This window comes from Narcine bancroftii, chromosome 9 (assembly GCF_036971445.1).
Source record: "Narcine bancroftii isolate sNarBan1 chromosome 9, sNarBan1.hap1, whole genome shotgun sequence".
NCBI classification, from domain to species: domain Eukaryota; kingdom Metazoa; phylum Chordata; class Chondrichthyes; order Torpediniformes; family Narcinidae; genus Narcine; species Narcine bancroftii.
The window spans coordinates 4,026,603-4,054,159 of record NC_091477.1 but is presented as its reverse complement, the minus strand read 5'-3'; the positions used below and the strand labels follow the sequence as shown (position 1 = coordinate 4,054,159).

The following is a 27,557-nucleotide window of genomic DNA, read 5'->3' as shown; positions in this document are numbered from 1 at the left end:
GACTTAAAAGAGAAATTAGAAGAATCTAATAAAAAAGTTAAAAAGACACAAGAGCTGTTAGCTCAGAAGATAGATATAATGGAGAATTATAATAGAAGAAATAATATAAAGATAGTGGGCCTTAAGGAAGATGAAGGCAAGAATATGAGAGAATTTATAAAAGATTGGATCCCCAGGGTCCTAGGAAGACCAGAATTACAGGAAGAAATGGAAATTGAAAGGGCACATAGAACATTAGCCCCTAAACCACAGCCACAACAAAAACCAAGATCCATTTTAGTAAAATTCCTAAGATATACAACAAGAGAAAATATATTGGAGAAAGCAATGAAGAAAATAAGAGAAGACAAAAAGCCACTGGAACACAAAGGTCAGAAATTTTTTTTCTATCCAGACATAAGTTTTGAACTCCTGAAGAAGAGAAAGGAGTTTAATACAGCAAAAGCGATCCTATGGAAAAAAGGATATAAATTTATGCTAAAGTACCCAGCGGTACTTAAAATAGTTATTCCAGGGCATCAAAACAGACTATTCTCGGATCCGGAGGAAGCACGAAAATTTGCAGAACAACTGCAAAACAGACAGAGAGATGAAGACATGTAACGAGAGCAAAAATGACCACGAACTATATGTATGTGTGTATATATATATATGTGTGTATGTGTGTGTGTGTGTGTGTGTGTGTGTGTGTGTGTGTGTGTATATATGTGTATATATGAGTGTATCCGTATTTAAAGGAAAATATATAGAGTATAGATAAGAATTAATAAGGGAAGAGAGGAAGTAAGGAGGGAATTAAGAGAGTGACCTTTGTTATATATGAAAATTAAAATCATTTCTGGGGGGGCTGGGTGGGGAGGAGTTACAGTCACTGCGAAATCAGTTGACGCTTGCAAGTGAATTTGCAAATCCAAATGGAGAGGGGAGATGTGGTTGCCCGACAAGGGATAAAGGGCAACTCAGGAAGGGGAGGGGATAGTGGGGTTAAAGAAATTTTAGATAGGAGAATAAGGAAAATGTTTGATGTTTTAGAAATGTTGTCTTACAAAGAGTTCAAAACAAGAAAGCAGAAATGGATAAGAAGGAAAGATGATGATGAGGAAACGGAAAGGAAAGATAAACAAAGTATGAAATGGCTATGTTGAACTACATGACTTTAAATATTAATGGAATACATAACCAAATCAAAAGGAAGAAACTGCTAAATTTACTGAAAAAAGAAAAAATTGATATAGCATTCGTGCAAGAAACACATTTAACTGAAATGGAGCACAAGAAATTAAAGAGAGATTGGATAGGACATGTAACAGCAGCATCATATAATTCAAAAGCTAGAGGAGTAGCTATATTAATCAGTAAAAATGTACCAATTAAAATAGAAGAGGAAATAATAGATCCAGCAGGGAGATATGTAATGATAAAATGTCAGATATATTCGGAGTTTTGGAATTTACTCAATTTATTCACCTAACGAAGAAGATCAAAAATTTATGCAAGATATTTTTTTGAAGATAGCAGACACGCAAGGGAACATACTAATAGGAGGGGATTTCAACCTTAATTTGGATTCAAACATGGATAAAACTGGAAAAAAAATTAACAGAAAGAACAAAGTAACCAAATTTATAATTAAATCGATGCAAGAAATGCAACTTTTGGATATATGGAGGAAAAAACACCCATTGTTGTTATGGATATATGGAGGAAACAACACCCATTGGATATATGGAGGAAACAATAATATTCATATTATTCGGGTAGACATAAAACATACTCAAGGATAGACCTATTCCTGTTATCAGCTCGCATGCAAGACAGAGTAAGAAAAACAGAATATAAAGCTAGAATATTATCGGACCATTCACCCTTGATATTGACAATAGAATTAGAGGACATCCCTCCAAGAATGTATAGATGGAGATTAAACTCCATGCTACTTAAAAGGCAGGATTTTAGAGAATTAATTGAAAGACAAATTAAAATGTACTTTGAAATAAATACGGAATCAGTGAAAGATAAGTTTATACTATGGGATGCAATGAAAGCGTTCATCAGAGGGCAAATAATAAGTTATGTAACCAAGATAAAGAAGGACTACAATCAGGAAACAGAGCAATTTGAAAGGGGAATAGCAAATATAGAAAAAGAATTAGCAATGAAGGAAGACACAACTAAAAGAAGAGAATTGGCAGATAAAGAAATAAAATATGAAACACTACAAACATATAAGGTGGAGAAGAACATAATGAAGACAAAACAGAAATATTATGAACTAGGAGAAAAAATGCACAAAATTCTAGCATGGCAGCTTAAGACAGAACAAACTAAGAGAATGGTATTGGCATCAAGGAAAAAAGACAAACAAATCACATATAATCCAACGGAGATTAATGAAAACTTAAGAGAATTCTACGAACAATTATACCAAACTGAAAACGAAGGGAAAGAAGACAAAATAAATGAATTTTTAACTAAAATTGAACTACCAAAATTACAAACAGAGGAACAAAATAAATTAACAGAACCATTTGAAATAGTAGAAATACAAGAGATAATAAAAAAACTACCAAATAATAAAACACCAGGAGAGGATGGATTCCCAATAGAATTCTATAAAACATTAAAAGATTTATTAATTCCTCCCCTCCTGGAAGTAATCAACCAGATTGATAAAACACAAAGCTTACCAGATTCATGCAAAACAGCAATAATTACAGTAATACCAAAGACAGGGAAAGATTCACTCGCACCAGCGTCATATAGACCAATATCTTTACTTAACACAGATTATAAGATAATAGCTAAACTATTAGCAAACAGATTAGCCGATTATATACCAAAAATAGTAAATCTAGACCAAATTGGATTTATTAAAAAAAGACGAACAACAGACAATATTTGTAAATTTATTAACTTAATTCATGCAGTTGAAGGAAATAAAGCTTCAACAGTAGCGGTGGCTTTAGATGCAGAGAAGGCCTTTGACAGAGTAGAATGGAATTATTTATTCAAAGTATTGCAAAAATTTAGTTTACCAGAGAAATATATTAATTGGATTAAAGCATTATATAAGGGGCCATTGGCGAAAGTGACAGTAAATGGATATATATCAAAACAATTTAACTTAAGCAGATCAACAAGGCAGGGATACCCACTATCACCCTTATTGTTCGCGTTAGCCATAGAACCACTAGCTGAATTGATAAGAACAGAAAACAAAATAAAAGGGATAAAAATAAAAGACAAGGAATATAAAATCAGTTTATTTGCAGATGATGTTATAGTATACTTAACAGAACCAGAAATATCAATAAAAGAATTACATAAGAAATTGAAGGAATATGGAGAAGTGTCGGGATACAAGATTAACGCAAATAAAAGTGAAGCAATGCCATTGAATAATGCGGATTTCTCAAAATTTAAGAAAGAATCACCATTCAGATGGCAAATGTAAGCAAGACGATACTTAGGTATACAAATAAATAAAAACCTTGGCCATCTATATAAACTCAATTATTATCCACTAATGAAAAAAATTACAGGACGACTTAGAGCATTGGAAAGACTTACCACTAACACTAATAGGAAGGATAAACTGTATTAAAATGAACATTTTCCCAAGGATACAATACCTATTTCAGGCATTGCCAATATACTTGACGGAGAAATTCTTCAAGGAGTTAAAGAAAATAATAAGGAAATTTTTATGGAAAGGGGGAAACCGAGGATAGCACTAGATAAATTAACAGAATGGTATAAACAAGGAGGCATACAACTGCCAAACTTTAAAAATTATTATAGAGCCGCACAATTAAGATACCTATCAGATTTTTATCAAACAAGGGAAAAGCCAGATTGGACTAGATTAGAACTAGATAAAATAGGGGAGAAGATACCTGAACATATTATATAAATGGGATGAAAAATTGGTACAACGTAGGAATTCTCCAGTATTACAATATTTGGAAGAAGATTCATGTAGAAAGGAATAAAACAAATGACCAACTACCAAAACTAATACTGATGCAAAATCAGCTAATCCCTTTTACAGTAGATAACCTTTCCTTTAGAGAATGGTTTCAGGAAATAAATTATTATCCTTTGAACAAATGAAGGATAAATATAATATAACTCACGATACAGTGTTGAACTGAAATCCTACTTGAAGGACAAATTGGGAAGCAGTCTGAGGTTACCAGAGGGAAGTAATTTTGAATATGTGATTACAGACACAATGATAATCAAAAAATTTATAACAAACATGTATATTAAACTGCAAGAAAAGGAGAATGAGGAAACAAATGGTAAAACTAAACAAAAATGGGAACAAGATTTAAACATAAAGATAAAGAAGGAAACATGGGAGAAGTTATGCTCAGGAACTATGAGAAATACAATAAATACGAGGTTATGTATGATACAATATAACTGGATACACAGGCTATACATCACACCTCAAAAGTTAAATAAATGGGACCCAACAGTATCAGACAGACGTTTTCGCTGTAAAAAGGAAATGGGAACAACAATTCATGCAATCTGGACATGTGAGAAAGTGAAAAAATTTTGGGAAGATCTAAACCAGATATTAAATAAAATTACAGAAAACAATATACCAAAAAACCCAGAGATCTTCCTCCTAAGTAACATAAAAAACAAAGAATTTGGACTTGATTTGGATGGTGCACCAAAAAGATTTGTTAGGATAGCCCTAGCTGTAGCAAAAAAATGTATTATGTCAGACTGGAAATTAGAAGATAACTTGAGAATACAACAATGGTATATAGAAATGAATAAATGTATTCCATTAGAAAAAATAACATATAATTTAAGAAATAATATTACAATATTTGAACAAATATGGGAGCCTTACATGAAACACAATAGAGAAAACCTATCAGGGACATCTACCACCTAAAATGACAGAAGGAGAAGAGAATGAAAAGAATTGACTCAGTGGAATTTCTTGTTTATTTTTATTGAGTGACAACATTGTTTGACGGGTTTAATGTATCTTAGGTTCTGAACTTTAAATGAATAGGAGAGGAGGTAGGGAGGGTGGGATGGGAAGAGGGAGGGGGGGGGAGAAAACAACACTGTATATATTTGAAAAGGAAAATGTATGTATCTTGATCAATGTGGTTTATAGTGTGAAAAATAAAAAATTTTTAAAAAAAACAAAGCACCGATAGCATCAGGATTCCTTGAAGTGGGATGTGAGTGGAAAGAAAAAGGTTGAGAACCACTAGATTATAATTTAAAATAAATATATGTAAATATCTTGGAATGATTTAATCAGTTACACCAATCTCAAAGCCTGTGGGAAGAAGCTATTTCTCAGCCTGGCTGTCCTGACTTTGATGCTCCTGTACCCCCTTCCTGATGGTAGTGGGTCAAAGATCCTGTGCGCTGAATGGAAAGGGTCCTCAATGATTCTTTGAACCGTATTTAAGCAACGTTCCTGGTGAATGTTTTCAATAGAGGAAAGGGATCTTCTTAGCTGTTTCAATGGATCCTCTATATTGACATCCAGTACGATGCTTTGCAGTTACTGTCCCACACAATGTTGCAGCCCAACAGGACACTCTCAACAGTGCTCCTGTGAAACTCGCCCTGGCCACCACAGAGCAATGAATTTCCAACAGTACAAGAATTATTCTTTCCTCACCGCCTCACAGGTCCTGCATGAATTTCAAGAGGCATCCCAGCTGAAGCTGAATGCACTGGAGCAACGGTATCGCAGGCTGTTGCAGGAAGCAGTGCAGGATGCAGTGCACCTCGCCAGCCGGAACCAGCAACTTGAACTGCGGCAGAGGCATCAGGAGGAGGGTGAGGGCTGGACGAGGGTGTGAGGGGAGAAGAGAGGTGAGGGGTGAGGGCCAAGGAGGAGAATGAGGGATGAAGGAATGAGGGGGAGGGAATGGGAGGATGAAGAGGTGAGGACCAGGGGAATGAAGGTGTGGGACAGGGGAGTGAAGGTGAGGCAATGAGGAACGAGGGTATGAGGGTCAAGGTTGGAGAAGGGATTAGGGTTGGAGGGTCAGAGATGAGTTTTGGTGAGAATGAGGGGCTGAGAATGATTGAGGGTAATGGTGATAGAGTGGCAGTGAGGGTCAGTGAGGATGAGGATAGGAGTGGGGGATGAGGATTGGAGTCTAAACCTACCTCCACAGAGAGCAGGGTGAAGATAGAAATGGTCCCACCAGGAGTTGAGGATATTATGAGTAGAGTGAGTAGAGGGGAACAGGTGGATATTCTACAGCAGGATATCCAGAAGGCAGCCAATAAGGTGCCACACAAAGACATCCATTGATATATGGAGTTGGGGGTAATGTACTAGCATGGGAAGAGTGTTGGGAAAAATGGCCTTTTCTCTGGTTGGCAATCACTGGTTAGTGGAGTGCTGAAAGATTTATTACAGTGGCCACAGGTGTTCATGATGTGCATTAACAATCTGGAAGAGGGGACAGAGTGTAGTGCACCTTAGTTTGCTGAGACCACTAAATTGAGTGGAATAGCAAATGGCCCAGAAGTTATGGAGAGTTTGTAGAGAGATATTGATAGGTTAAGTGAGTGGAGAAGGCTTTGGCAGATGGAGTACAATGTTGGTTAATATGAGGTCATCCACTTTGGAAGGGAAAATAGTTTATTGGATTATTATTTAAATGGTGAGGGATTGCAGTGTGCTGTTGTGCAGAGGGTCTTGGGAGTGCTTGTACCTGAATCACAAAAGGTTAGTTGGCAGGTGCAACAGGTCATCAAGGTGGCAAATGGGATGTTGGTCTTCTTTGCTTGAGGAATTTAAGAGCTGGGAAGTTCTGCTGCCACTGTATGGGGTACTTACTGGTGAGGCAGTATCTGGAGTACTGTGTGCAGCTTGGTCTTCTCACTGGAGAAAGGCTTTGGAGGTGGTGTAGAGGGAATTCACCAAGTTGATTCTGGAGACGAGGGGGTCAGCTTAAGACCGAGGCATCTGGGATGATATGGAATTCAGATGAACGAGAGGAAATCTTATAGAAATATGTAATATTATGAAAGGGGTAGATAAGATAGAGGCAGGAAAGTAGTTCTTACTAGGAGGTGAGCCTAGAACTAGGGAATGTAGCATCAAGATTTGGGGGAGTAGATTTAGGACAGAGATGAGGAGGAGGAATGTTCTCCCAGGGAGTGGTGGAATTCTCTGCCCAAGGAAGCAGTAGAGGCTGCCCCATTAAATGTATTTATGACACAGATTTTTAAGGATCATGGGGTGGGTAAGTGGAGCTCAGACCCAGAGTACGCAGTTTCGTCGGGCTGTACTTGTGCAATCAGATGACAATAAATTTGACTCAGTCCATGATCTTGTTGAATGATAGAGCAGGCTCGATGGGCCAGGCCTGCTCCTCAGCCTATTTCTTGTTCTCACGATGTTTTGAGTCAGTGCTCCAATTTTGAGTAAAATAACAGCTGGAATAACTCAATGTGTGAAGCAACATTGGTGGTAGTCAAGGGATGGTCCTTGTTTCTTAACCACGGGCTTCAGAACATTCAGGGCACAGTGCAGAATTTCAACCAGAAACTTCAACCATCCTTTTGCCCCCACTGATGCTGCTTGACCCTCCACGTTCCCTCAGCAGTTTTTTTTGCTCCAGATTCCAGCTTCTGAAGTCTTTGTTTTCTTGTCATCTGCAGTGATTGCAAATCTGCACCATCAGCTGTCTGTAGCAAGACAGCAGGAAGAGAATCCTTGCCTACAGCAGGAGGAGTCAGAGAGAGCCATTGCAAGCAGGGTGGTTTAATGATCAGCGTGTGTACATTACATCATGATTTTCAGGTTTTAAGTGTGGAGTTATTAAAGGGACAGTTTTCCTTTCATTCAGCTGTCCAGTTGTCACTTATATTAAACAAATTAATCTTAATTTTTTTTATAATTTATTTCACACTATGAACCATATCAACCAAAATATGTACAGATGTTTCTCATTAAATATACACAGTGAAATTTTCCCCCTTCCCACTCCCCTCCAAAACCAATATTAAACATATACAATAAAAACATCTTCACACAAATGAAAAACAAAAAAGAAAAAAAATTAATGTTAATCTTGACCATGTTTTAGAGTAGCGCTAACCTCAGCTCTTTCAGCACAAGATCTTGCCCAGGGGTTGAAGATGCTTCTTGTTAAATAATACAGACTTCTACCTGGTAACCTTTGCCCATTCCTTCTTGATGGTCCAGAGAAACAAGATCAGTGTAGTTCCAAAATGTAGGTGGTGTCAAACTAGTTGAACAGCAGTGTTAAAAGACAGTGAGGGGTGTTCGGAATTACCCCTCCAGTCTTCAGCCTTGGTGCAAGGACCTCCTCTCTGAAACTTCTGGCTGCAGCAGACAACTCTTTCATCTGCAATGCATTGGAACATTTCTCCAGTTTGTATGAATTCCACTTGTGCTTTGGAAATCTTTTGTAAAATTTGCTGTTAGACTTGACCCCTCATAATAAAATATGCTTAATTTGAAGTGTTTACTCTTTGTTTGCTGGAAGCATCTCCTCCTTGGTCAGGAAAGGGACCCTCTGCTCAGAATAGCAATTGATAGCTAAATCCCTTGGGAGGCAACGTAGTTAAGTTTCTATGCTTATCATAGATATCATGGTGGTGCCTTCTCAGTGGTTCTACACAAAGCCTTGGACAACAGGATCCTCTTTACTACAGTTCAGCATTTAAGATCATCATCCCCTCAAAACTGATCAGCAAACTTCAAGACCTGGGAGCAAACACCCAACTGTGTAATTGGATCATGATTTCCTCACCTCCAGACCACCATCAGTGAAGATTGGTAAGAATTTCAGTACCAGAGCACCAAAGGGCTGTGTTCTTAGCCCCCGCTCAACCCACTTTACACCTACAAATGTGTAGCTCGGTACAACAATAACACCATTTACAAATATGCCGACGGTACCACAGTAGTGGGCTGTATAAAGGAAGGGGATGAATCAGCATACAGATTGGAAATTTAAAACTTGGATGAATGGTGTCACCAACAACCACCTTGCACTCAATGTCACAAAAACTAAGGAGCTGATTGTTGACTTCAGGAAGGGAAAGCCAGGTACAGGGAAATGAATAAATGTATTCCATTGGAAAAAATAACATATAATTTAAAAAATAAAGTCACAATGTTTGAACAAATTTGGGAATTATACATTGAATATATCGGAGAGAGCTTGCCTATGACCTCCATCCCCTAAAATGAGAATGAAAATGATAAGACAAAACAACTAGATTCAGTGTGTAATAAACAGATGACACATTTTTCTTGTTTATTTTCCTTTGTGTGAAGATTTTGTTTTATGGTTTTATTGTATATATGTTAAATATTTATGGGTTTTGGAGGGGGGGGGGTAGAGGGGAGGGAGGGAAAGGGGGAAAAAAAGGGAGAAAAGACCACTGTAAATTTAATGAGAAATGTTTGTACATATTTTGGTTGATATGGATTATAGTGTGAAAAATTTTTTAAAATTCAAAAATAAAATTAATTTGTAGAATTTTAGACAAGTCAACAAGGCTGGAAGACAATCTGGAAAGCTTGAATGTTAAGGAAGTTTGCCACTTAGGTGGGAAGGGCTGGTCAGCAGTTAGCTCTTCGTCTGTGAAAAAATGCTGGGAGAAGGAACTGGGTCCAGCCTTTTCATCACAACTCAACAATTCACCAAGGAAGATGATGAGAAAGAATTCTATGGCTTCACAGATGAAGAGGTGCATGAAGCAGAGAGGCTGTTTGAAATTAGCAGAGAGGATTTACATTAGTGGTACTCTGCCGACGACGAATGCCCAACACATGAGCATCTGACAGACTCCAAGATCATCCGTAATGTTACAATAGCATCAGTTCCAAACTCACAAGAGGATGATAATGAGCCTCCACCTCCATCCCCAAAATTTCTGAAGCCATTGAGCACCTCAAGGCTAGCCTTAGCTGGAGACCCAGGATGTGGACTACACAAAAATTCTCCAGCTCAGAAGCATTTTGGATTTTGCTTGCAGCCAGCGACGTGCTGCTTTCAAGCAACATGATTACTTTTTAAAGAAATAAAATGATTGCAAATTTAAAAAAAGGAAGGGAAAGCCAGAAGTGTACAATTCAGTGATTATTGGGGGAACAGAGTTAGAGAGGGTGAGTAAATTCAAGTTCTTGGGAGTCATTGTCTCGGAGGACCTTTCCTGGACGCAACACAACGGCATCATGAAGAAAGAATGTCAGTGCCTCTACTTCCTCAGGAATTTGCAGGAGTTTGATACGACACCAGAAACCTTGGCAAATTTTCTAGAGGTGTGGTGGCAAGTGTGCTGACAGGCTGCATCACAGTCTGGTATGGGGACACCAATACCCTGAGCGTAAAGCACTCCAAAAGGTAGTGGACACAGCCCAGGACGTCCCAACCAAAACCCTCCCCTCCATCAAGAACATCTACAGAGAACGCTGCCGTCAGAGAGCAGCAGCAATTGTCAAGGATCCACACCACCCAGTACATGCTCTGTCCTCACTGCGACCACCAGGAAAGAGGTATCAGTGGCACAAGACTCAGACCACCAGGTTCAGGAACAGCTGCTCCCCCTCCACCATCAGACTCCTCAATGACAAACTCAGTCAGGAACTCGTTTAAGAGCTCTGAGTTGTGCACTTTATTAATTTTTAAATTCTCTCTGTATTGCATTTTGTTTACATTTGTTATCTGTTAACAGTTCTTTTATTTGTTTACATGTTCAGGTTATGTAGTTTAATTTTTTTCCACAATTCTGCTGTACCCTCAGGAAAAATCTCAGGGTTCTGTGATGTCATGTCATATATATACTCTGACAATAAATCGGAATCTAAAATCTAATCTATGTGGTGACCTGCTGTATTTCAAAATCTCCTGTAACAGTGTACAATAAACAAGATTTAAGTCTCAAATTAAAAATGCTATGGAGAAACTTGGGTCACTGCAGTGTTTATCCAGCATTGTGTTTTTACAATTACTGCGTCTGCAGACTTTCACGTTTTGAATGTTCATCACAGCCTCTTGCCCAGAAGAAAATATCCCTCAGCCTAGTCTGATAATCCTTTTAAAAAAACTACCGTGTATGGTGGCGTGCAAAACAACCTGAATTCCACCCAAATTGTAAATTTTAGTGTTTGGATTTTCTACTTGGCGCAGGGGAGTGCTTAAACTTTGCTGTGAAGGTTCAGATTTTATACTTGGCGAAGAAGATGTGCCCTTGTTTTGGGGTGACATTTTTAAAGTTCAAGAGAAGTCTTATACACCAGCATATACGGTCGCCAAGGCAAATAGCACCTTTGGAAGACTACACAAAAGAGTCTGGATAAACAACCACCTGAAGAAACACACAAAGATCAGCGTGTCCAGAGCTGTTGTCATACCCACGCTCCTGTTCGGCTTCGAATCATGGATCCTCTACCGGCATCACCTACAGCTCCTAGAATGCTTCCATCAGCGCTGTCTCCGCTCCATCCTCAACATTCATTGAAATGACTTCATCACCAACATCGAAGTACTCGAGCTGGCAGAGTCCGCAAGCATCGAATCCATGCTGCTGAAGACCCAACTGCGCTAGGTGGGTCACGTCTCCAGAATGGAGGATCATCGCCTTCCCAAGATCGTGTTATATGGTGAGCTCTCCACTGACCACCGAGACAGAGGTGCACCAAAGAGGTACAAGGACTGCTTAAATAAATCTCTTGGTGCCTGCCACATTGACCACCGCCAGTGGGCTGATATCGCCTCCAACTGTGCATCTTGGCGCCTCACAGTTCGGCAGGCAGCAACCTCCTTTGAAGAAGACCGCAGAGCCCACCTCACTGACAAAAGACAAAGGAGGAAAAACCCAACACCCAACCCCAACCAACCAATTTTCCCTTGCAACCGTGCCTGCCTGTCCCGCATCGGACTTGTCAGTCACCAACGAGCCTGCAGCAGACGTGGACATACCCCTCCATAAATCTTCGTCCGTGAAGCCAAGCCAAAGATATGGTCGTCTTATACACAGATAATTCATTTCCAATAAGTGATTCAAATACAGGGTAGAGATTATGCATTCACCCAATACACAACCCTTTCACCAGATACATTCTTTCGGATTCAGCACATTGTAAACTCCACAAACCTGGTTGTCTGTAGTGTTTTCACACACATAACAGTGTCCTCTTGCACCAAGGATTGAGTAATCTCACGAATTAGCATAACACTGGACCAGTCTTTTGAAACAGTCTTTTAAAATGTCTTTACTTCATAACATAATGCATCATGTATACACAGTACATGTACTTGCAACCAGACAGCAGACATATAATGAATTCCAGGGTCACGTGTTTCTATCCAATGCATACTGGATCTTGTGCATTTTCCTTTTAGAAATTTTCCCAAAGTTGTCCCCGACAACCTGAATACAATTTAAAAACTTTTGGGGAGTTCACATCAACTATGACAGAGAACTGGTACCTGTTTGGCTTTTCCAGTTTTTTCTTTAAAAAAAAAGAAAATAATAAACTTAAAATGCCTGATTGCAGCTGGGAGTAAAGCATGGATTTCCAAAGGTTATCTAGGCCATGTCTGTCCAGACTATCATCTGTTCAGATCACCAGGCAAATACAGTACCTCTTATAAAAAAGAGTAGTGAGGCATGAATGTGTGATTCTAGACACACCACTGACATCAGCACCAGATTTCATCAAAACTTTTGCTGAACAGTTTAAATGGCTGAACCAGCAAACTGAGAATTTTGCATTAATACACAAGGGGGAAAATTTCATTTGAATAAATGTGTCCCAATTCTGTGCACTGCATTGTTGGGGAAGAGGGTTGAAAGAAGGGAAAAACTTCAGGCAACAAATTAAAATCCAATATCAGATGACAAAGGAGCAGAAATAGGCCATTCAGCCCATTAGGTCTGCCTTTCCATTTAATCGTGATCTGATCCATTTTCCCCCTCAGCCCCATTGCCCGGCCTTCTCCCCATGACCTTTGATAACCTGACAATATGGAGAACTCCATTCTCCAGCTCCCACCAAAAGTATATTTAAAATTAAAAACTCCAGTCCATTAAAAAGCTGCAATTAGCAGCTAAGAAACTTACACAAGTATAGAAAACAAAACACCCAACATTAAAAAAAAAGCCACCCTTGCATTGTTTTCATCTGTTTTAAAGGCACCGGTGGTGTGAGAGCTGGAAAACATTTACATCACCCGAGAACCAAGGTGAGAACTGTTCCCTTCACTCCACCTATTGGGAGATGAAGAGGTGGGGGCAGTTGAAAATCATTGCCTTTCCACACCGGCTGCACCTCCCAACTGCTCAGACGACCTTGAAGCTTAAGTGCAATGCTGTCATTGTATGTGTGCCAGTTTAATATGGCTTGCAAAGCAGAAGCAGGCAGATTTTTTATGGGGGGGGGGGGGAAGATTGGAGAGAGAAGAGGGTGGTCTCACTATGGGGAATACCAGCAGCATTTCACCAGAAATTGGAGATTCACTAGGACAATAATATCCAGATCAGGATGTAAATGCAACATTAACATTTCAGGTCAGGGTTCATTTTAATTTAGAGAATCAGCATGGTAACAGCCCCTTCCAGCCCACCCCATCCAAATATACCCATGTGACCAATTAATCCATAAACCCTGTAGACTTTTTGGAATGTGGGAGGAACACCATGCAGACACAGGGAGAACATACAAACTCCTCATGGACAGCGCCGGATTTGAACCTGGGTTACTGGCACTGTAATGTGTGGCATTAACCGTGCCTCCCCTTGTGTTAGAAGATGTGATGTGGCTACAAAGAACTTTGGGCAGAAGGATGTTAACGCTTTGGAAAGGAGACAGATGTTTACCAGGACATTGTGTAGCAAATGGTTACCATGATGGAGAGAGATTGGTCAAACTTGGCTTGTTTTGACAAGTGTAGAAAGCTGAAGGGAGACCTGATGGAAATTTATACAATATTGAGAACTAGTGATTTAGTGGACAGTTCCCAGGATAAAAGAATGCCTTTATTACAACCTTGATGTTAAGGTCCAATGTCTATCCAGTTAGAATATAGTGTTGACAAGGCCAAATGTAAATAAGACCTATAGATGTTGCAGGGTTGCGACTGAAACACATACATTTCAGGAAGAAACCTTTGTTAACCCTGAATCTTCTCCCATAAGATCTTGGACCTATTACACAGGAAGGCACTGGAGTTTCTACATTTATTGGGAGCCACGACTCGTAGACACCACCAGAAGGCTGTGGACACCCACCATCAAAATTGCAAAAGATCAGGCTGTCGTGGTGGGTGCCTATACGGGTTGAAGACAATATCCTGGGAAAAACTTTGATTGTGGAGTCCAATAAATACCAACATCTGCCATTGAGGGACGGTTGCAAAGTGGCAGTGCATTTAAGAAAAAGGGGAAATATAAGGGAGACGTACAGGACAGAGATTGATGGGTGCCTGGAATGGGGTGCCAGTCATGGTGGAACCAAATAGAATATACGACCAATGAAAATGACTCTGGAGAAGTTGTAATGGGAGTCAAGGAGGTGGAAGATGAACTGAACGAATATATTGCATCAGTCTTCACTGTGGAAGATATTACCAGTTTACCCGACTGTCAGTACAAGGGCCAAATGGCCTGAACTATGCTGGAATGTTCAGTGTGATAGTTGTATTTAAAAGGTTGCTAGATAAAGGGATGTACGTCATATGCAGCAGAGTTTTTACTTGATTTGGGCATCATGCACAACACAGGCGCGGGCTGAAGGGTTTGTCCCTCTGCTGTACCATTATAACTTCTAGAAGAGATTCTCCTGCTGTTCAGGTCTTTGGTGCAGACAGCCTGATCTGAGGCCACACCAATGTTAACCTCCCCACCAGCTTGTTATACCCCCCAATGTGAAGACAAAGCACTGGTGTGTCCATCCTTGTGGTCACGAGGCATGAAGCTGTTACTGCAGCCGAGACAAAAAGATCGCTGCAGGCATTAAACCATGAAAATGGCGACAGCTTTTCAAATAATGAACATTTCTTCAGCAAAAACCTATACACATTCTCTATATTTGTATATATTTCATTGCTATATTACATTGCAGAAGATACATAATTGGCTAAGGATTTTTTTTTAAAGTTCATTCATAATATGTAAACAATTTGAGTTCCTTCGAGCTGCACCATTTTTGAAATGTTTATCAATGGTCCAGACACAAGAACACAGCAAGGAATTATCGGGATAAGACAAATGATCCGCAAAAAAGGCATATTGCTGGACATGTCCAATTCATTCAGCACCTTAAATAAAAAGACTTGGTTTTGCCAGTTTTCATTCTGCTTCTGGAGAAGTTGCATTCATGCAGGTTCAAAGGAATGCAGACTCGCTAAGAGATCGCAGGGTAGATCGTGTGGGGAGCGTTGCTGGGGAACTTGTTAAACCCTGGCCTGAGGAAGGGATCAGTCTTTATCAGTAAAAACAAATGCTAGAGGAACTCAGCTGGTCTTGCAGCATTCATTGGAGGTAAAGATGTATAACTGACGTTTTGGGGCTGAGCCCTTCCTCAAGGTAGTCGCAAAAAACAAACAGAAGGCTTTCATATCAACAAGGTGAGCAATCATGGGAAGTGCAGTATCACAGCCTCCTTAAGTTCATCCCTACATGTCGACGCAGAAGTCCAATGTTAATACATCATTCCCAACAATGTTGGTTGCAGGGGCAGTGTAACGACAGGTGAGAGCTCCCCACCTGCATTCTTTGAAGACCACCTGATCATGGTTGACTGGTCAGACTTGCTTCCTCAAGTCTGGAGAAAATGCAATGGTTATGAGATGCTACTGTACCCATTTCTAGTGGATGACCGTCTTGCTGCTTCTAAACCTGCTTTCAAAGAAGTGACCTGAAGAGAAAACCCAAGCAGCAAACAGGACTCCACCCAGGATGATTTCAGAAAATACAACAGAAAAGAATTTTATAAAGTGACAAAATAATGAGTAGGAATTCCTCCAAGGTCACCCATGCCAACCATGATATTACAATATTGAGGCAGTGCCAATCAGTTGCAGTGAAGTCAAAAGAAATTTGGGAAGCTTCAAGGTGCTCCTGCTGTTATCATACATTTAGTGGGGGGGGGGGGGGGGGGAAGGGGATAGAATGGGAAGTTGCACCCTTTGATTTCTGATTATCAAAGTAAGACAAAGGTTAAAAAAATTGCACGGCTATCACCAGTGCTCTCTACAGACAACCTGCTGGAGGAACTCAGCACGTCAGGAAGAGAATGACCGTCATTTCAGCTGGAGCCCCTGATTGTCGACCATTCAGGTCTCCCAACGCTGCTCGTCCTCCGGCAGATTGTCATTTGCTCTCGACGCAATCTCGTCTAGTGCTATCTAACATGATAGTAGAGATGTATGGCCATGCAGATCAGGCCGACTGCTGCAAAGAAGAAGGGGGTGAGCTCCAGGTCGAACAAGGTGACGGAGAGCCCTGCGTTTACCAGCATGGAGCAGGAAATGAGGAAGAGCCTGGTGATGCTGCTGTCATACTTCAGTACGGCAGACATGAGAAGGCCGTTCAGGGCCTGGGTAAGGATGATCACACCCACCCACAGTGAGTAGCCCTCGAGGAGGTTGGCAGTGGAGGAACTGGCCAGGTACAGGACCAAATTCACAGCCACCCCGAAGGCATAGAGGAAGAGGTTCTGAAGGCTGAGGGGAAGTGGCTGAGACTTCAGGACGCGCTCAGTGTAAGCGGCCGAGAGTCCTGACACAGAACAGTACACTGTGATGGAGACCAGGCCCAGAGGAGTGATGAATGGACGGGCAAGGGCCAGGGGCTCCTCCTGGGCATGACGGACAGCCCCAGCGTGGCAAGCACCGGCTGCCATTAGCAGCAGGAGGGCCATCCACCGGCGGGGTGGCAGGGGCTGGCGCAGGAGGAGACCACGGAAGACAGCTGTGGCCACGACCTTGAGGTTGCCCAGCACCTGGAAGGTGGTGGGGTCCATGAGGCTTTGCATGTGGACAGCCAAATTGTTGTTCAGGGCATAGAGGGCAGCGGGCAGAGCGTAGGGGAGGGCAGCGTGGAGGGAGACGGCAGCAGCTAGTGCGCTGCGGTCCCAGCCGAGCAGGTGGCTGGTGGATGCGCACAGCTTGGCCACCTCGACCAGTAGCACTACGGAGGAGGACGCGAAGGGGACCCTCCCGCCGACCTTGCACAGGGTGATCAGAGGGGCATGGGAGCCATAGGCCAGCACGGACAGCAGCAGCGCCAAAGCCCAGCACACCCTACCCCTCATCCTGCCCCTGGTGGCCTGCAAGCCCAGGACACCGGGATCCTCCTGTGCCAGCATCCCTTCCCAAATAAGCCTGGTCCAATCCCTTGATGGCAAATAGCAATGGAGGCAAAAGACAGACAGCTGAGAGGACAGACAGAAGAGCAAAGAGTTTGCAAGCACCCGCCTTTAGGATTCAAGTTACAACCAGGTTTCCGTCAGCAATAGCCGACCTCCACGACTGTTCCCCCCTCTTCCCTGCCAGGAGTGAGAGGTGGCCAACCTGCAGCAAAGGAGGAGGAGGCAACCCCTTTACTTCGGACCTTTCTTCAGGGAGTTCATGAAGTCTTTGATGGTGTTTTCCACGTTGGGGATATTGTAGTTCTGCACGGCATAGATACCGGTGGCGGTGCCCACCACCATGCCCATGACAGCAGATGCTCGCAACTTAGCCACCATGTAGCCAGCCAGGAAGCCCTTGAGGAATGGCGACGCCAGTAGAGAACCACCCTGGAACGGGAACAAAGGTACATTCAACATCCTGCATCTCGAACTGGCCACTGAGGTGGCCCGACACAGAACATTACACCACTGGCCCTTCGGCCTGCCACATGCCAACCCATGTAATCCTACGACTCCAGCAATATGACCCCGCTCAGCTTGCCCCATATCTGCTGTGACCTTCACATCGTCTCCTTGCTTATGTACTTGATGTGCCAAGAAGCTCTTGGCCTGCCTCCCCCATTCGGTTCACGAGCACGAGTACATTCTAGATCTAACCGTTCATGTCCCAGTTCTGTTCAGAGTAATTCCAACCTTCAACTAGAAGCTTAATTGGTTACCCTCCAGGACTTGGCAGTGATTGTCAGGGAGCTTGTTCTACAGTGCAAACAGGCCCTTCAGCCCATCTTATCCAAGCCATCCAAGTTGTCGATCCAACCATTTGTCTGCGTTCAGTCCAGTCCCTGATTGTACCCTGCTCTCCACTTCCTCTGGCAGCTTGCTCCATTCACCCACCACTGTCTCTCCAGCCTCTTCAATCTATTTCACCCCACCCCGACCACCTTACATCGAACAGTGCACCACCATTCAGCCCACATGGAGCCACATAACGTGGAAACAGGCCCTTCAGCCCAACTTGCCCACATCAACCAAAATGTCCCACCTCACTAGTCCCAACTGCCTGCATTTGATCTATACCCCTTTAAACCAGTGGTTCTCAACAGTTTTCTCCCCACTCACTCATGGAAGGCCTTGGGTGCTCTGTGGTTAGTAAGGGATTACTTAAGGTGGGATGTGAGTGAAAAAAAGGTTGGGGACCTTTCCTATCCATGGAGCCATCCAATTTTTTTCCCCCTCAACAGTGTCCCATACATCCACCAACCTCCCTGAAAAAAAGAAAAATTACCTCTCAGGTTCCTGTTAATTTTCTCACTTTAAACCCATTTCTTTTGGTTACTGGTTCGCCTATAGTGGGAAAAAGATTTTATTCACCCGATCTGTTCTTCTCGTGATTCTATCCACCTCTGTGAGATCACCCCTCATTCTTCTATTTTCCAAGGAATAAAGCCCCAACCTGCTCAACCTTTCCCTGTAGCTCAGGCCCGAGTTCTGGCAACATCCTGCACAAAATATAATGTCCGAACCCAATTAAAACTCTGTTGATTGCATATGGCATGTATACATTCACTCCATATTCATGTGGATCACCTTAAATCCTTTTCCTCTTCTGCCCTTCCACCTACATCCACTTATGATCTCTTGCCTGTGGGCTTGTGCTCCTCTCCCTGAACCCACCATTTTATTCAGACGTTTGTCTGCTTTTTGCTCATACCATGAAACATTAGTTATGTATCACGAACCTGCTGAGTTTCTCTGACACTTGTGTATTGAAACTTATGTCTATGCCCTCTCCTTTTAGACTCCCTTACCTTGGGAGTTGGGGGGTGGGGGGGCGGAAAGAAACTATCCACTTGTACACATTCAAGAACCCAAACTCACACTGCTTCACCATTATTGAACAGCCACTTGCTTCAGACAACTCCATCCTTCCCACCACCAAAAATCTATTGGTGACAATCTGACATGGGAGGAATGAGCTTGGAAGTTGGCACTGGGTGAATTTACAGGCAATACTTGGGATGAGAGGCCAGTCCCTTGAAGAATTGGGCCAGGCAAGACAACTTTTCGGGATTGAGCCCTTCTTCAAGGTCATTACCCTACCACAGATATTCTCTCCATCTTAGAACACATTTGCTCTCTTATTTCTCCAAGTTCTGAAGTTATAAAGTGTTTGTGCGTTTTCCCCGTTTCTGTGTGGGTTTCTCTCAGGTGCTGGAGAAAGTCAGCAGGTCAAATAGTGTACTTTATACAGCAAAGATAAAGGTACATAACCAATGTTTTGGGGTTGAGCTCTTCATCGAGGTATGAGCAAAATGCAAGTAGGTGCCTGAATTGGGTGCCTGTCCACTCAAAATGTTGGTTACGTTTCTTTGCCATATAAAGGACACTGTTTGACCTGCTGAGTTTCTCCAGCATTGTGGTTTTACAAGGTAGAAGAGTAGCCATCATTTTACTGAACGGCACAACAGACCCCCAACTACTCCAGTTACCATTTCTTAGTTATAATATTCACTGCTTAATGGTAAACTCCCAGGAAGAAAAATCCTATGTATATAATCAGAGGGTGGAAGGTACCTGGGAGGAGATGCAAGAGGAAAGTGTACAGGTGGGTACAATTTTAACATTCAAAAGTAAGGTTGGCAATTATATAGTTGGGGTTTAGAATTATAGACCAAATGCAGGCACAAGGGGCTAGCACAGAACAACGGTCAGCACAGAAAAGTTGGCCTGAAGGGCCTGTTCTGTGCTTTTTAGCCTCTGGTCACAAGACAGGATTTTAATCACACTGTGATCTGTTTTGTACTTACATTGGGCAATCCCATTTGGACCTCCTCCTCCACCTTCTGCTGGATGCTCTCCAGTTGGCCCTTTAGCTGCGCAAGATCCTTCAGCTTACCTAGGGGGTCCTACAGCAAAAGACAGCACCAGGAATGAGACTCAATAAGAACAAATTAAACTGGGGAGGAAAAAATATCATGTACAGATCAGTTACACGTGGGGAACAGTTGCACAAAGATCTACAATTCAGAGTTGAACAGGAAAGTCTGCAGACTGTGGCTGCAGTGCAATATACAGACATGCCAGAGAAACTCAGCAGGTCACACAGTCATCCAGAGGAAGCAATGATGGAAATGATCCCTTCACTTCCTACAGACACTGTGAGACCTGCTGTGTTTTACTAGCACTTCTGCATATTGCTCAACAATTCAGAGTCCTTGGCTGATGACTCAGAAATAAGATTTCAAACTCCATCATGGGATTCAAGCAATTTACTGTTTAGTGTCACATGTACCGATAGATTGAAAATTTGAATTGTGTGTGCTCAACATACCATCGTTTTGGATTTTAAAATTCACAGGAATCTTGGTAAAAGCAAAGGTGTAATAACTAAGTATCTGGAATAAAAGAGTTTGAGAGGACAACCTGGAAACTGCAACACTGTTTTAACAATCTCATTTGCTCTTCGCTAAAGTTCTCCAGGGAAGGGAATTTGCCATCTAAACCAGATCTGGTCTGCACATCATACATGGTACATACAGGACAGAATGTGGCAAATGTTGCCAAGTCCACCAGGGGCATCAACTTCTCATTGAAGACACCCAACGTGAGGCGTTGTCTCAAGACCCCCATTACCTTGGCCACAACCACTTCTTGCTGCTACCTTCGGGCAGAAGCCCAAATCCAGTACATTTCACTTCGAGAAGAAAGTTTTCTCCCCTGCAGCTCTTGGCTTCCTACACGACCCTAACCACTACTCCAGGACTGCCACAGATCTGTCTGTTCGATTTTAGCATCACTTTTTGGTGCCAACTACACATAAGCATTTTATCCATCCCTTTAAAATATTTTTTCTCTTGTGTAGTAATCTATAGTCTATTCATGTTTTACACATCTGTGTCACTGCAACAAACAAGAATTTCAGCGCATTTGTATATTGTACTAGTGTGTATGACAATTCTCAACTCGTGTAGCTTCAGAACCACTGCAGATGATTCTTCATCGTCATCAGATATGATGAAGCAAGCCACTCCGTCTGGGACAATACAATCCCATCCTTTCCCTTGTTCTGGCAGCGAGCAGAGAAACAGCTGATACACAGGGGTTAAAACTGCAGACAAGTGGTAATGATGTTCAGAAATTGGAAGAGAGAGCAGAAACCAGCCATTCGACAAACCAATATATGAGAGACAGCATTAATGTACTATCACAAAAACCACACTGATCTTGGGTTCAGATTTTAATGAATATTACATTGCAATATATTTTATGTATGATAAAAATACAGAGCAAAGATTGACAGGTCCAGAATAGCGGTCACATATATCAATTAAGCAAAAGATTTTGTATGGATCGGAGAAATGTATTTTCCATGAAACTACTCAAGAATGGCGATTAAGGCAGAACATAAATTGACATTAAAGATCATGTTGAATTCCTGGCTGAATGTGATATGGACTATTGATTTTCCCCAGCTCTGCAACATTCTCAATTTTAGGTTTGACTGCCAGGAACAAGGAGACGTGAGAGAGCTATGTCAAATTGGTTTTCTTAAAGGAGTGACAGAGGGTTCGAGCAACAGTTTAGGAAGAGAATTCCATCATTGTGAGGGGGTTCAGCTACCAACTAAAACAACCAATTCAAGTATGATCTAAATTGCAACTCCATGGCTTTAGTAAGTGGTTGGACATGCAGTTATTATTAATAGATCCACATCTGGAAGGGGGGAAAAAAAAGATGTTCACAAAACTCAGGCCACTGACAAATCTGTCCTATTCTCTCCATCCACAGAGGCTCCAAAGCATCAGTAAAACAGTGTCAAAATCTCCTCATGACAACCTGCTTAGTTCCAGGCAGCAGAAACTCTGGCACTCCCAGAGCCCAAGGGCTGTCCTGAACTCCAAGTGGCTTCTCTACACCAGGACTGGTTGAATGAGATTGACCAAGAAATTAGTCACAAATGCAAGGGATTCCCTGGATTGGAAGCTCCAGTCCTCGATGGCAGCGAGGCAAAAACCTATGACCAAGAAAGCAGATGGTCGACGGAAAGAAAGCAGAGGAGGGGCTCAATAGAAACAGGTGACGACTTCCCTCTCCTCCCATACCTCAGCCTCTCCTCCATCTGCCCTCCCTTCTTCATCCACCCCAGGCTTCTCCTTCCAACTTTAACCACCCCATCCCACTAGCACCTCCCTCTTAATCCACCCCCAACTCTTTTGCTGTTGCCTTGGCTCGACCTCGACCCACCCACAACCACTTGCCCGGGACACAAATCCTCTCCCCACCCCCTCCCACCAGGCCCACTCCACACACCCTCTCACCCATGTCAACCCTCTCACCCATGTCAACCCTCCCAGCCTACTCCACCACCCTCATCAGTTCCCCCCTTCCTTCCCCACACCCCCCCCCCTCAGATCAAGCCCAGACTCGCACACGACGTGATTTATCTCCCAACCCATCCTCCCAGAGTCAGCACCTCCCCCACCCCCCGTGCCCCAGAGTCGAGTCGGGTCGGGCCGGGCCCTCCCCCTCAAAGTTTTCCAGCTCCTCACCTTATCGTTCGCCATTTTCCCCGCGCCTGCGCACTCGCTCTTTCTCCTCGCTTCCGCTCCCGGACAAGAGCGCATGCGCAAAGCTATGAAACCTCGCCGCCTTGAGGCGGCGCTGCGGGATCCAGCCAACTGAGTTCATCTGACCCTTCATTGCTCAGTTGGTCTCATCTGGCCCCTCATTGGTCAACTAATCTCATCTGACCTCCTCATTGGTCAATTCGGCTCATCTGGCCCCTTATTGGTCATCTGCTCTAGGGGAAGGGTTAGATTGTTGAGTAAGTTTTTGGAGGTTGGCATGATGTTGTGGGCCGAAGGGCCTGTACTGTGCAGTGAAGTTCCATGTTCTGCAAAGAAGAAAATCACTGAATGTCCCTCTGAGGCTTCAGACACCCCCAACAGCTCCAATGGACAGGCCTCAACATTCATATGATCAGTGTCAGAGTTCCAAAGCAGGGCAGTCCACCCTGAGCTCCATGATGGCAAAGGATTACTGCAAGGACAGACAAAATGCTTCAAGAATTACTTCTTCACCAATTCCTCGGCCGTGACCCCCTCAAAATTGAAAGAAAGCATCTGGGCAAGAAACAAAATATTTCTTTTGATTGGAGGCAAATTGTAGAAATAACTCCTAACGTTCCTTTCGGGCCCTCTCCAACCTGATGGCATTCTCCAGATTCTGTAGGCACCCCCTCTCTCTCTCTTTCTCTGCCCCCCTGTCTCCTGTTCCTACCCCTTCCTTCTCCATTCAGAGAGCTGTACCCTCTCCCCATTATTTCTCAGCTTTTATTCTCTTCTGCCCATCCATGACCTACTGTCTGTAGCCCAGTCTACCTGCCCCTTCTTCCTTCCTCTCTTACACCCCCCTACTCCCTCACATTTTTATTCAGGTGCCTTCCTGCTTTTTGCTCATGACGAAGGGCCAGGACTGAAACATTGGCTTCCCTTTGCTTCCTGTGGATGCTGCATGACCTGCTGTGTTTCTCCAGCTTGTTTGTGCATTTGCATCTCAAGCTTCTGCATTGATATTCCGAAGAAGCCCAGTAAAACATGGGTGGGTTGTTTGAGAGGTGGATGCCTTCCTTCTGTTCCCGACTGAGAGATTTTTTAGGAGACCAGCCATCACATTGACCTCAACAGAACTGGAATTTCGGCAACACACCCCTGATCCTGAAGCACTTCATATAAAACACACTGGAGTTGTGGGAAGCACTATCTTTTACGTGGGTCCAATAGATTGAAAGGATCTGGATTCAAAGGAGATGATACGAAGGTAGGTGGAGGTTCAGGTACTGATGAGTAAACAGGGAGGCTGCAGAAGGACTTAGACGGATCAGGAGACTGGGCTGAAAAGTGACAAATGAAATGCAATGTCAGAAAATGTACAGCCATGCACTTTAGTAAAAGAAATAAATCGGAAGCCTATTTATTAAATGGGGAGAAAATTGAAAATTCCCAGATGCAAAGGGACCTGGGGGTTCTCATGCGGGGTAGCCTGAAGGGAAACTTGCAGTCGGAGGTGAAGAAGACAAATGCAATGCTGGCATTCATTTCAAGAGGAATAGAATATCAGAGTGGGTATGTGATGCTGAGGCTTTGTAAGGCTCGGTGAGACCTCACCGAGTATTGTGATGAGCAGTTTTGGAATCCTTGTTTAAGAAAGGATGTGCTGACATTATTCAGAAGGATGATTCCGGGAATTAAAAGTTTATTGTACAAGGAAAGTTTGACAGCTCTTAGCCTGCATTCATTGGAATTTAGGAGCATGAGGGGAGATTTTATTGAAATATTTCCAATGTTGAAAGGGGTGGACAGAGTAGATGTGGAAAGGTTTTTTCCCCATGGTGGGAGAGACCAGGACAAGAGGGCAAAACTTCAGGATTGAAGGGCGTCCGCTGAGAACAGAGATGGGGAGCAATTTCTTCAGCCAGAGAGTGGTAAATCTGTGGAATTTGTTGGTATGGGCAGTTGTGGAGGCCAGATCATTGGGTGTATTTAAGGCAGCAATTCATAGGTTCTTGATTAGTCAGGGCATCAAAGGAGAAGACCGGACAGTGGGGCTGAGTGGGAAAATGGATCAGCTCATAAATAAATGGTGGGGCAGACTCGATGGACTGAATGGCCTATTTCTGCTCTTTTGTCTTATGGATTTATGGAATCAAAGAAGTTCCTTGAAGAATAAGGGATCTTCAAACTATTTATTTAATTTATTAGAGAAATTTAATTTTGGCCCCAAATTTGTTAATTGGATTAAATTAATATATTTGTCTCCTACTGCTTCAACTTTTACCAACTCATTGAAATCCAAATCATTTAAGCTCCACTGTGGAACTAGACAAGGTTATCCTTTGAGCCCATTATTGTTTAATTGAGCATTCGAGCCATTAGCAATGGGCTTTTGGCAACATGATGGTATTTCTGCTGTTACAAGGGATGGGACTTGTTCATAAGGACTCACTTCATGCTGACCCTGATTGTTTGATTCCTTCATCAATTTGGTCAAATCTCCAAAAAAGTAAGTTGTTTGCCTTAAACTCCTCTGGCTCTCTCGATTTTGCTGTTCCTTTTAAAATTGTTGATAGAATCAATTTAATTATTTAGGTGTCACTATTACTAAGAATTCCAACAACTTTCTTACTTTAATGAACCATGTTAAGAAATCTTTTAGTTCACAGGTCTCCTCTTTCAATGTCCCTCATTGGACATATTAATGTTATTAAGATAAATGTTTTATACATTTTAAAACATTTCTACCACCAGCTAGCTCTTAATTTTGCATCTACTGTCTGAAGGCCCAAACTCTGATAATGCGTTGAAAACTTAACTAGGGAAGGAGTCACATGATGGAGTAGTGCCTGGTTGGGTGGGACCAGCCCTCTCCAGAGAAAAGAAAAAAAAAGGATGCAAAAACAGAGCTCAATAAACATTAAAAAACAGGAAGAGAAAGATAAAATTACAGAGAAGAGACAGAAGATGGCACCTAAAAGAGAAATAGTAAGAATAACAGAGAAAAGGGAAGAAGGAAAATCACTGGAGAAGAAAGAAGAAGGCCTTACCTGTACGTCGGAGCAGAGAGCCACTGTGGAGAAGAGCGGCCGATCTCCGGTGTTGTGGAGTCCCCAGAGGAGTGGTGTCCTCCCGACCGGCGGACTTCAAAAATGGCTCTCAGAGCCAAGAAGAGGTTTGCATACGTGAAGAGTTGCACATGCACAGTGTGCAAGTCAAAGAAAAGGTTAACGATGGTAGGAGGGGGACTCAGCTGCAGAGCAGCCAGCTGAGAGATGCCCAGTATCGGGGCATTCGGCTGGGGGAAGCTAGCAAAAAAGAAAAGAAGAGTGGTGAGAGAGAACGAAGGAATGGAAGAGGGTGAGCGGCAATGGGGCAACCGACAGGAGGACGACCTGCGGCAGGAGGCCCAACAGTGGGGGGGCCCAGCAGCGGGAGGCCCAGCAAGGATACAGAAGCAGCTCACCAGAGAACGATGAAGATACAAAGATACAAAGAAGAGAAGAAGATGACACAGACATAAGATACAGACACAGAAGAAGAGGAGGAAGAAGATTAAGAATTTCAAAGGAAAGAAGGTAAAATAGACGGACAAATGAGGTCATTAAAAGAATGGCCATCATTAGAATTTAGTTCAATCAAAAGAAAAATGAAAAGAGCTGAAGACAGAATGCAAAGCTTAGAGTTGGTCATGACTGAAATAGGGAAAAGAGTAGAAAATGTGGAGGAACGAGAAGCTGCTGTAGAAATGGAGATAAATGACTTAAGAGGGAAGTTGGAAGAGAGTGGGAAAAAATTAAAGAGACACAAGATTTATTGTCACAAAAAACTGACGTATTGGAAAACTACAGTAGGTGAAACAACATAAAAATCGTGGGCCTGAAAGAAGGCAAAGAAGGGTCAGATATGAAGGAATTTATAAAAGGATGGATCCCGAAGGTGTTGGGAATGACAGATTCACATGAAGAAATAGAAATCGAAAGGGCGCATAGTGCACTAGTACTGGAATCACCACCACATCAAAAACCGAGATCCATATTGGTAAAATTTCTAAGATATACGACAAGAGAAAACATACTGGAGCAGGCAAGAAAGAAGGTTAGAGAAGACAATAAGCTGTTGGAATGTAAGGGACCAAAAATATTTTTTTTACCCGGACATAAGCTTCAAACTTTTAAAGAAGAGGAAGGAATTCAACACGACGAAAACAATCTTATGGAAGAAAGGGTATAACTTTATATTAAGACATCCAGCATTACTCAAAGTATTTATTCCTGGGGAACGGAATAGACTGTTCTCGGACCCAAAGAAAGCCCAAGAATTTGCTGAACATTTGCTGGACAGGAGAAGAGAGGAGGAGGAGGAGGAGGAGTGACAAGGATGACCGGCAAGAAAATATACAAAAATATGTAAAAATATAAAGTAAAGATAATGTATATATAAAGATTTAAAGATGGATAAGAGAAGGGGAAGAAGAGAAAAAAAAGAGAGAGAGCTTTATTATATGTATAGGAAAATAGTGTTCTCTGGGGGGGGGCTGGGGGGGGAGAATAACGGTCACTGCGAAATCTGTTGACACGTGTGTGTAAGTTCGCAAACCG

At 42.5% G+C, this 27,557-nt stretch overlaps 2 protein-coding genes across 4 annotated transcripts; both read right to left on the bottom strand.

Annotated features, from left to right (window-relative positions):
- Positions 1-12,236: 12,236 nt before the first annotated feature.
- LOC138743137 (probable UDP-sugar transporter protein SLC35A4) lies at positions 12,237-17,374 on the bottom strand. The gene has a single exon (XM_069898023.1). The coding sequence runs from the start codon at positions 17,357-17,359 to the stop codon at positions 16,394-16,396; it is 966 nt and encodes a 321-aa protein (XP_069754124.1). The 5' UTR covers positions 17,360-17,374; the 3' UTR covers positions 12,237-16,393.
- A 79-nt stretch (positions 17,375-17,453) lies between these two features.
- Positions 17,454-23,070, bottom strand: slc35a4 (solute carrier family 35 member A4). 3 transcript variants are annotated; one of them, XM_069898024.1, is made up of 3 exons: positions 22,954-23,070; positions 20,212-20,310; positions 17,454-17,791 (listed from the first exon to the last, which is right to left on the bottom strand). In XM_069898024.1, exons 1-3 carry the CDS (start codon positions 23,026-23,028, stop codon positions 17,594-17,596), a joined length of 372 nt encoding a protein of 123 aa, XP_069754125.1. In that variant the 5' UTR covers positions 23,029-23,070; the 3' UTR covers positions 17,454-17,593. The 3 variants fall into 3 exon arrangements, 1 of the variants encoding a protein (XP_069754125.1); XR_011344665.1 differs by lacking the exon at positions 22,954-23,070 and adding an exon at positions 18,690-18,748 and having other exon boundaries at positions 17,704-17,791; positions 20,212-20,301; XR_011344664.1 differs by lacking the exons at positions 17,454-17,791; positions 20,212-20,310 and adding an exon at positions 21,629-22,418 and having other exon boundaries at positions 22,954-23,011.
- Positions 23,071-27,557: the final 4,487 nt, after the last annotated feature.

Excerpts from the sequence above, each read along its gene's own strand:
- LOC138743137 (XM_069898023.1), bottom strand. The coding sequence starts at position 17,359 with ATGCTGGCACAGGAGGATCCCGGTGTCCTGGGCTTGCAGGCCACCAGG.
- slc35a4 (XM_069898024.1), bottom strand. The coding sequence starts at position 23,028 with ATGCGCTCTTGTCCGGGAGCGGAAGCGAGGAGAAAGAGCGAGTGCGCA. Across the intron at positions 20,311-22,953 it reads GGAAAATGGCGAACGATAAG|GACCCCCTAGGTAAGCTGAA; the intron begins GTGAGGAGCTGG and ends CTTTTGCTGTAG. Across the intron at positions 17,792-20,211 it reads TCCAAATGGGATTGCCCAAT|GGTGGTTCTCTACTGGCGTC; the intron begins GTAAGTACAAAA and ends TTCCCGTTCCAG.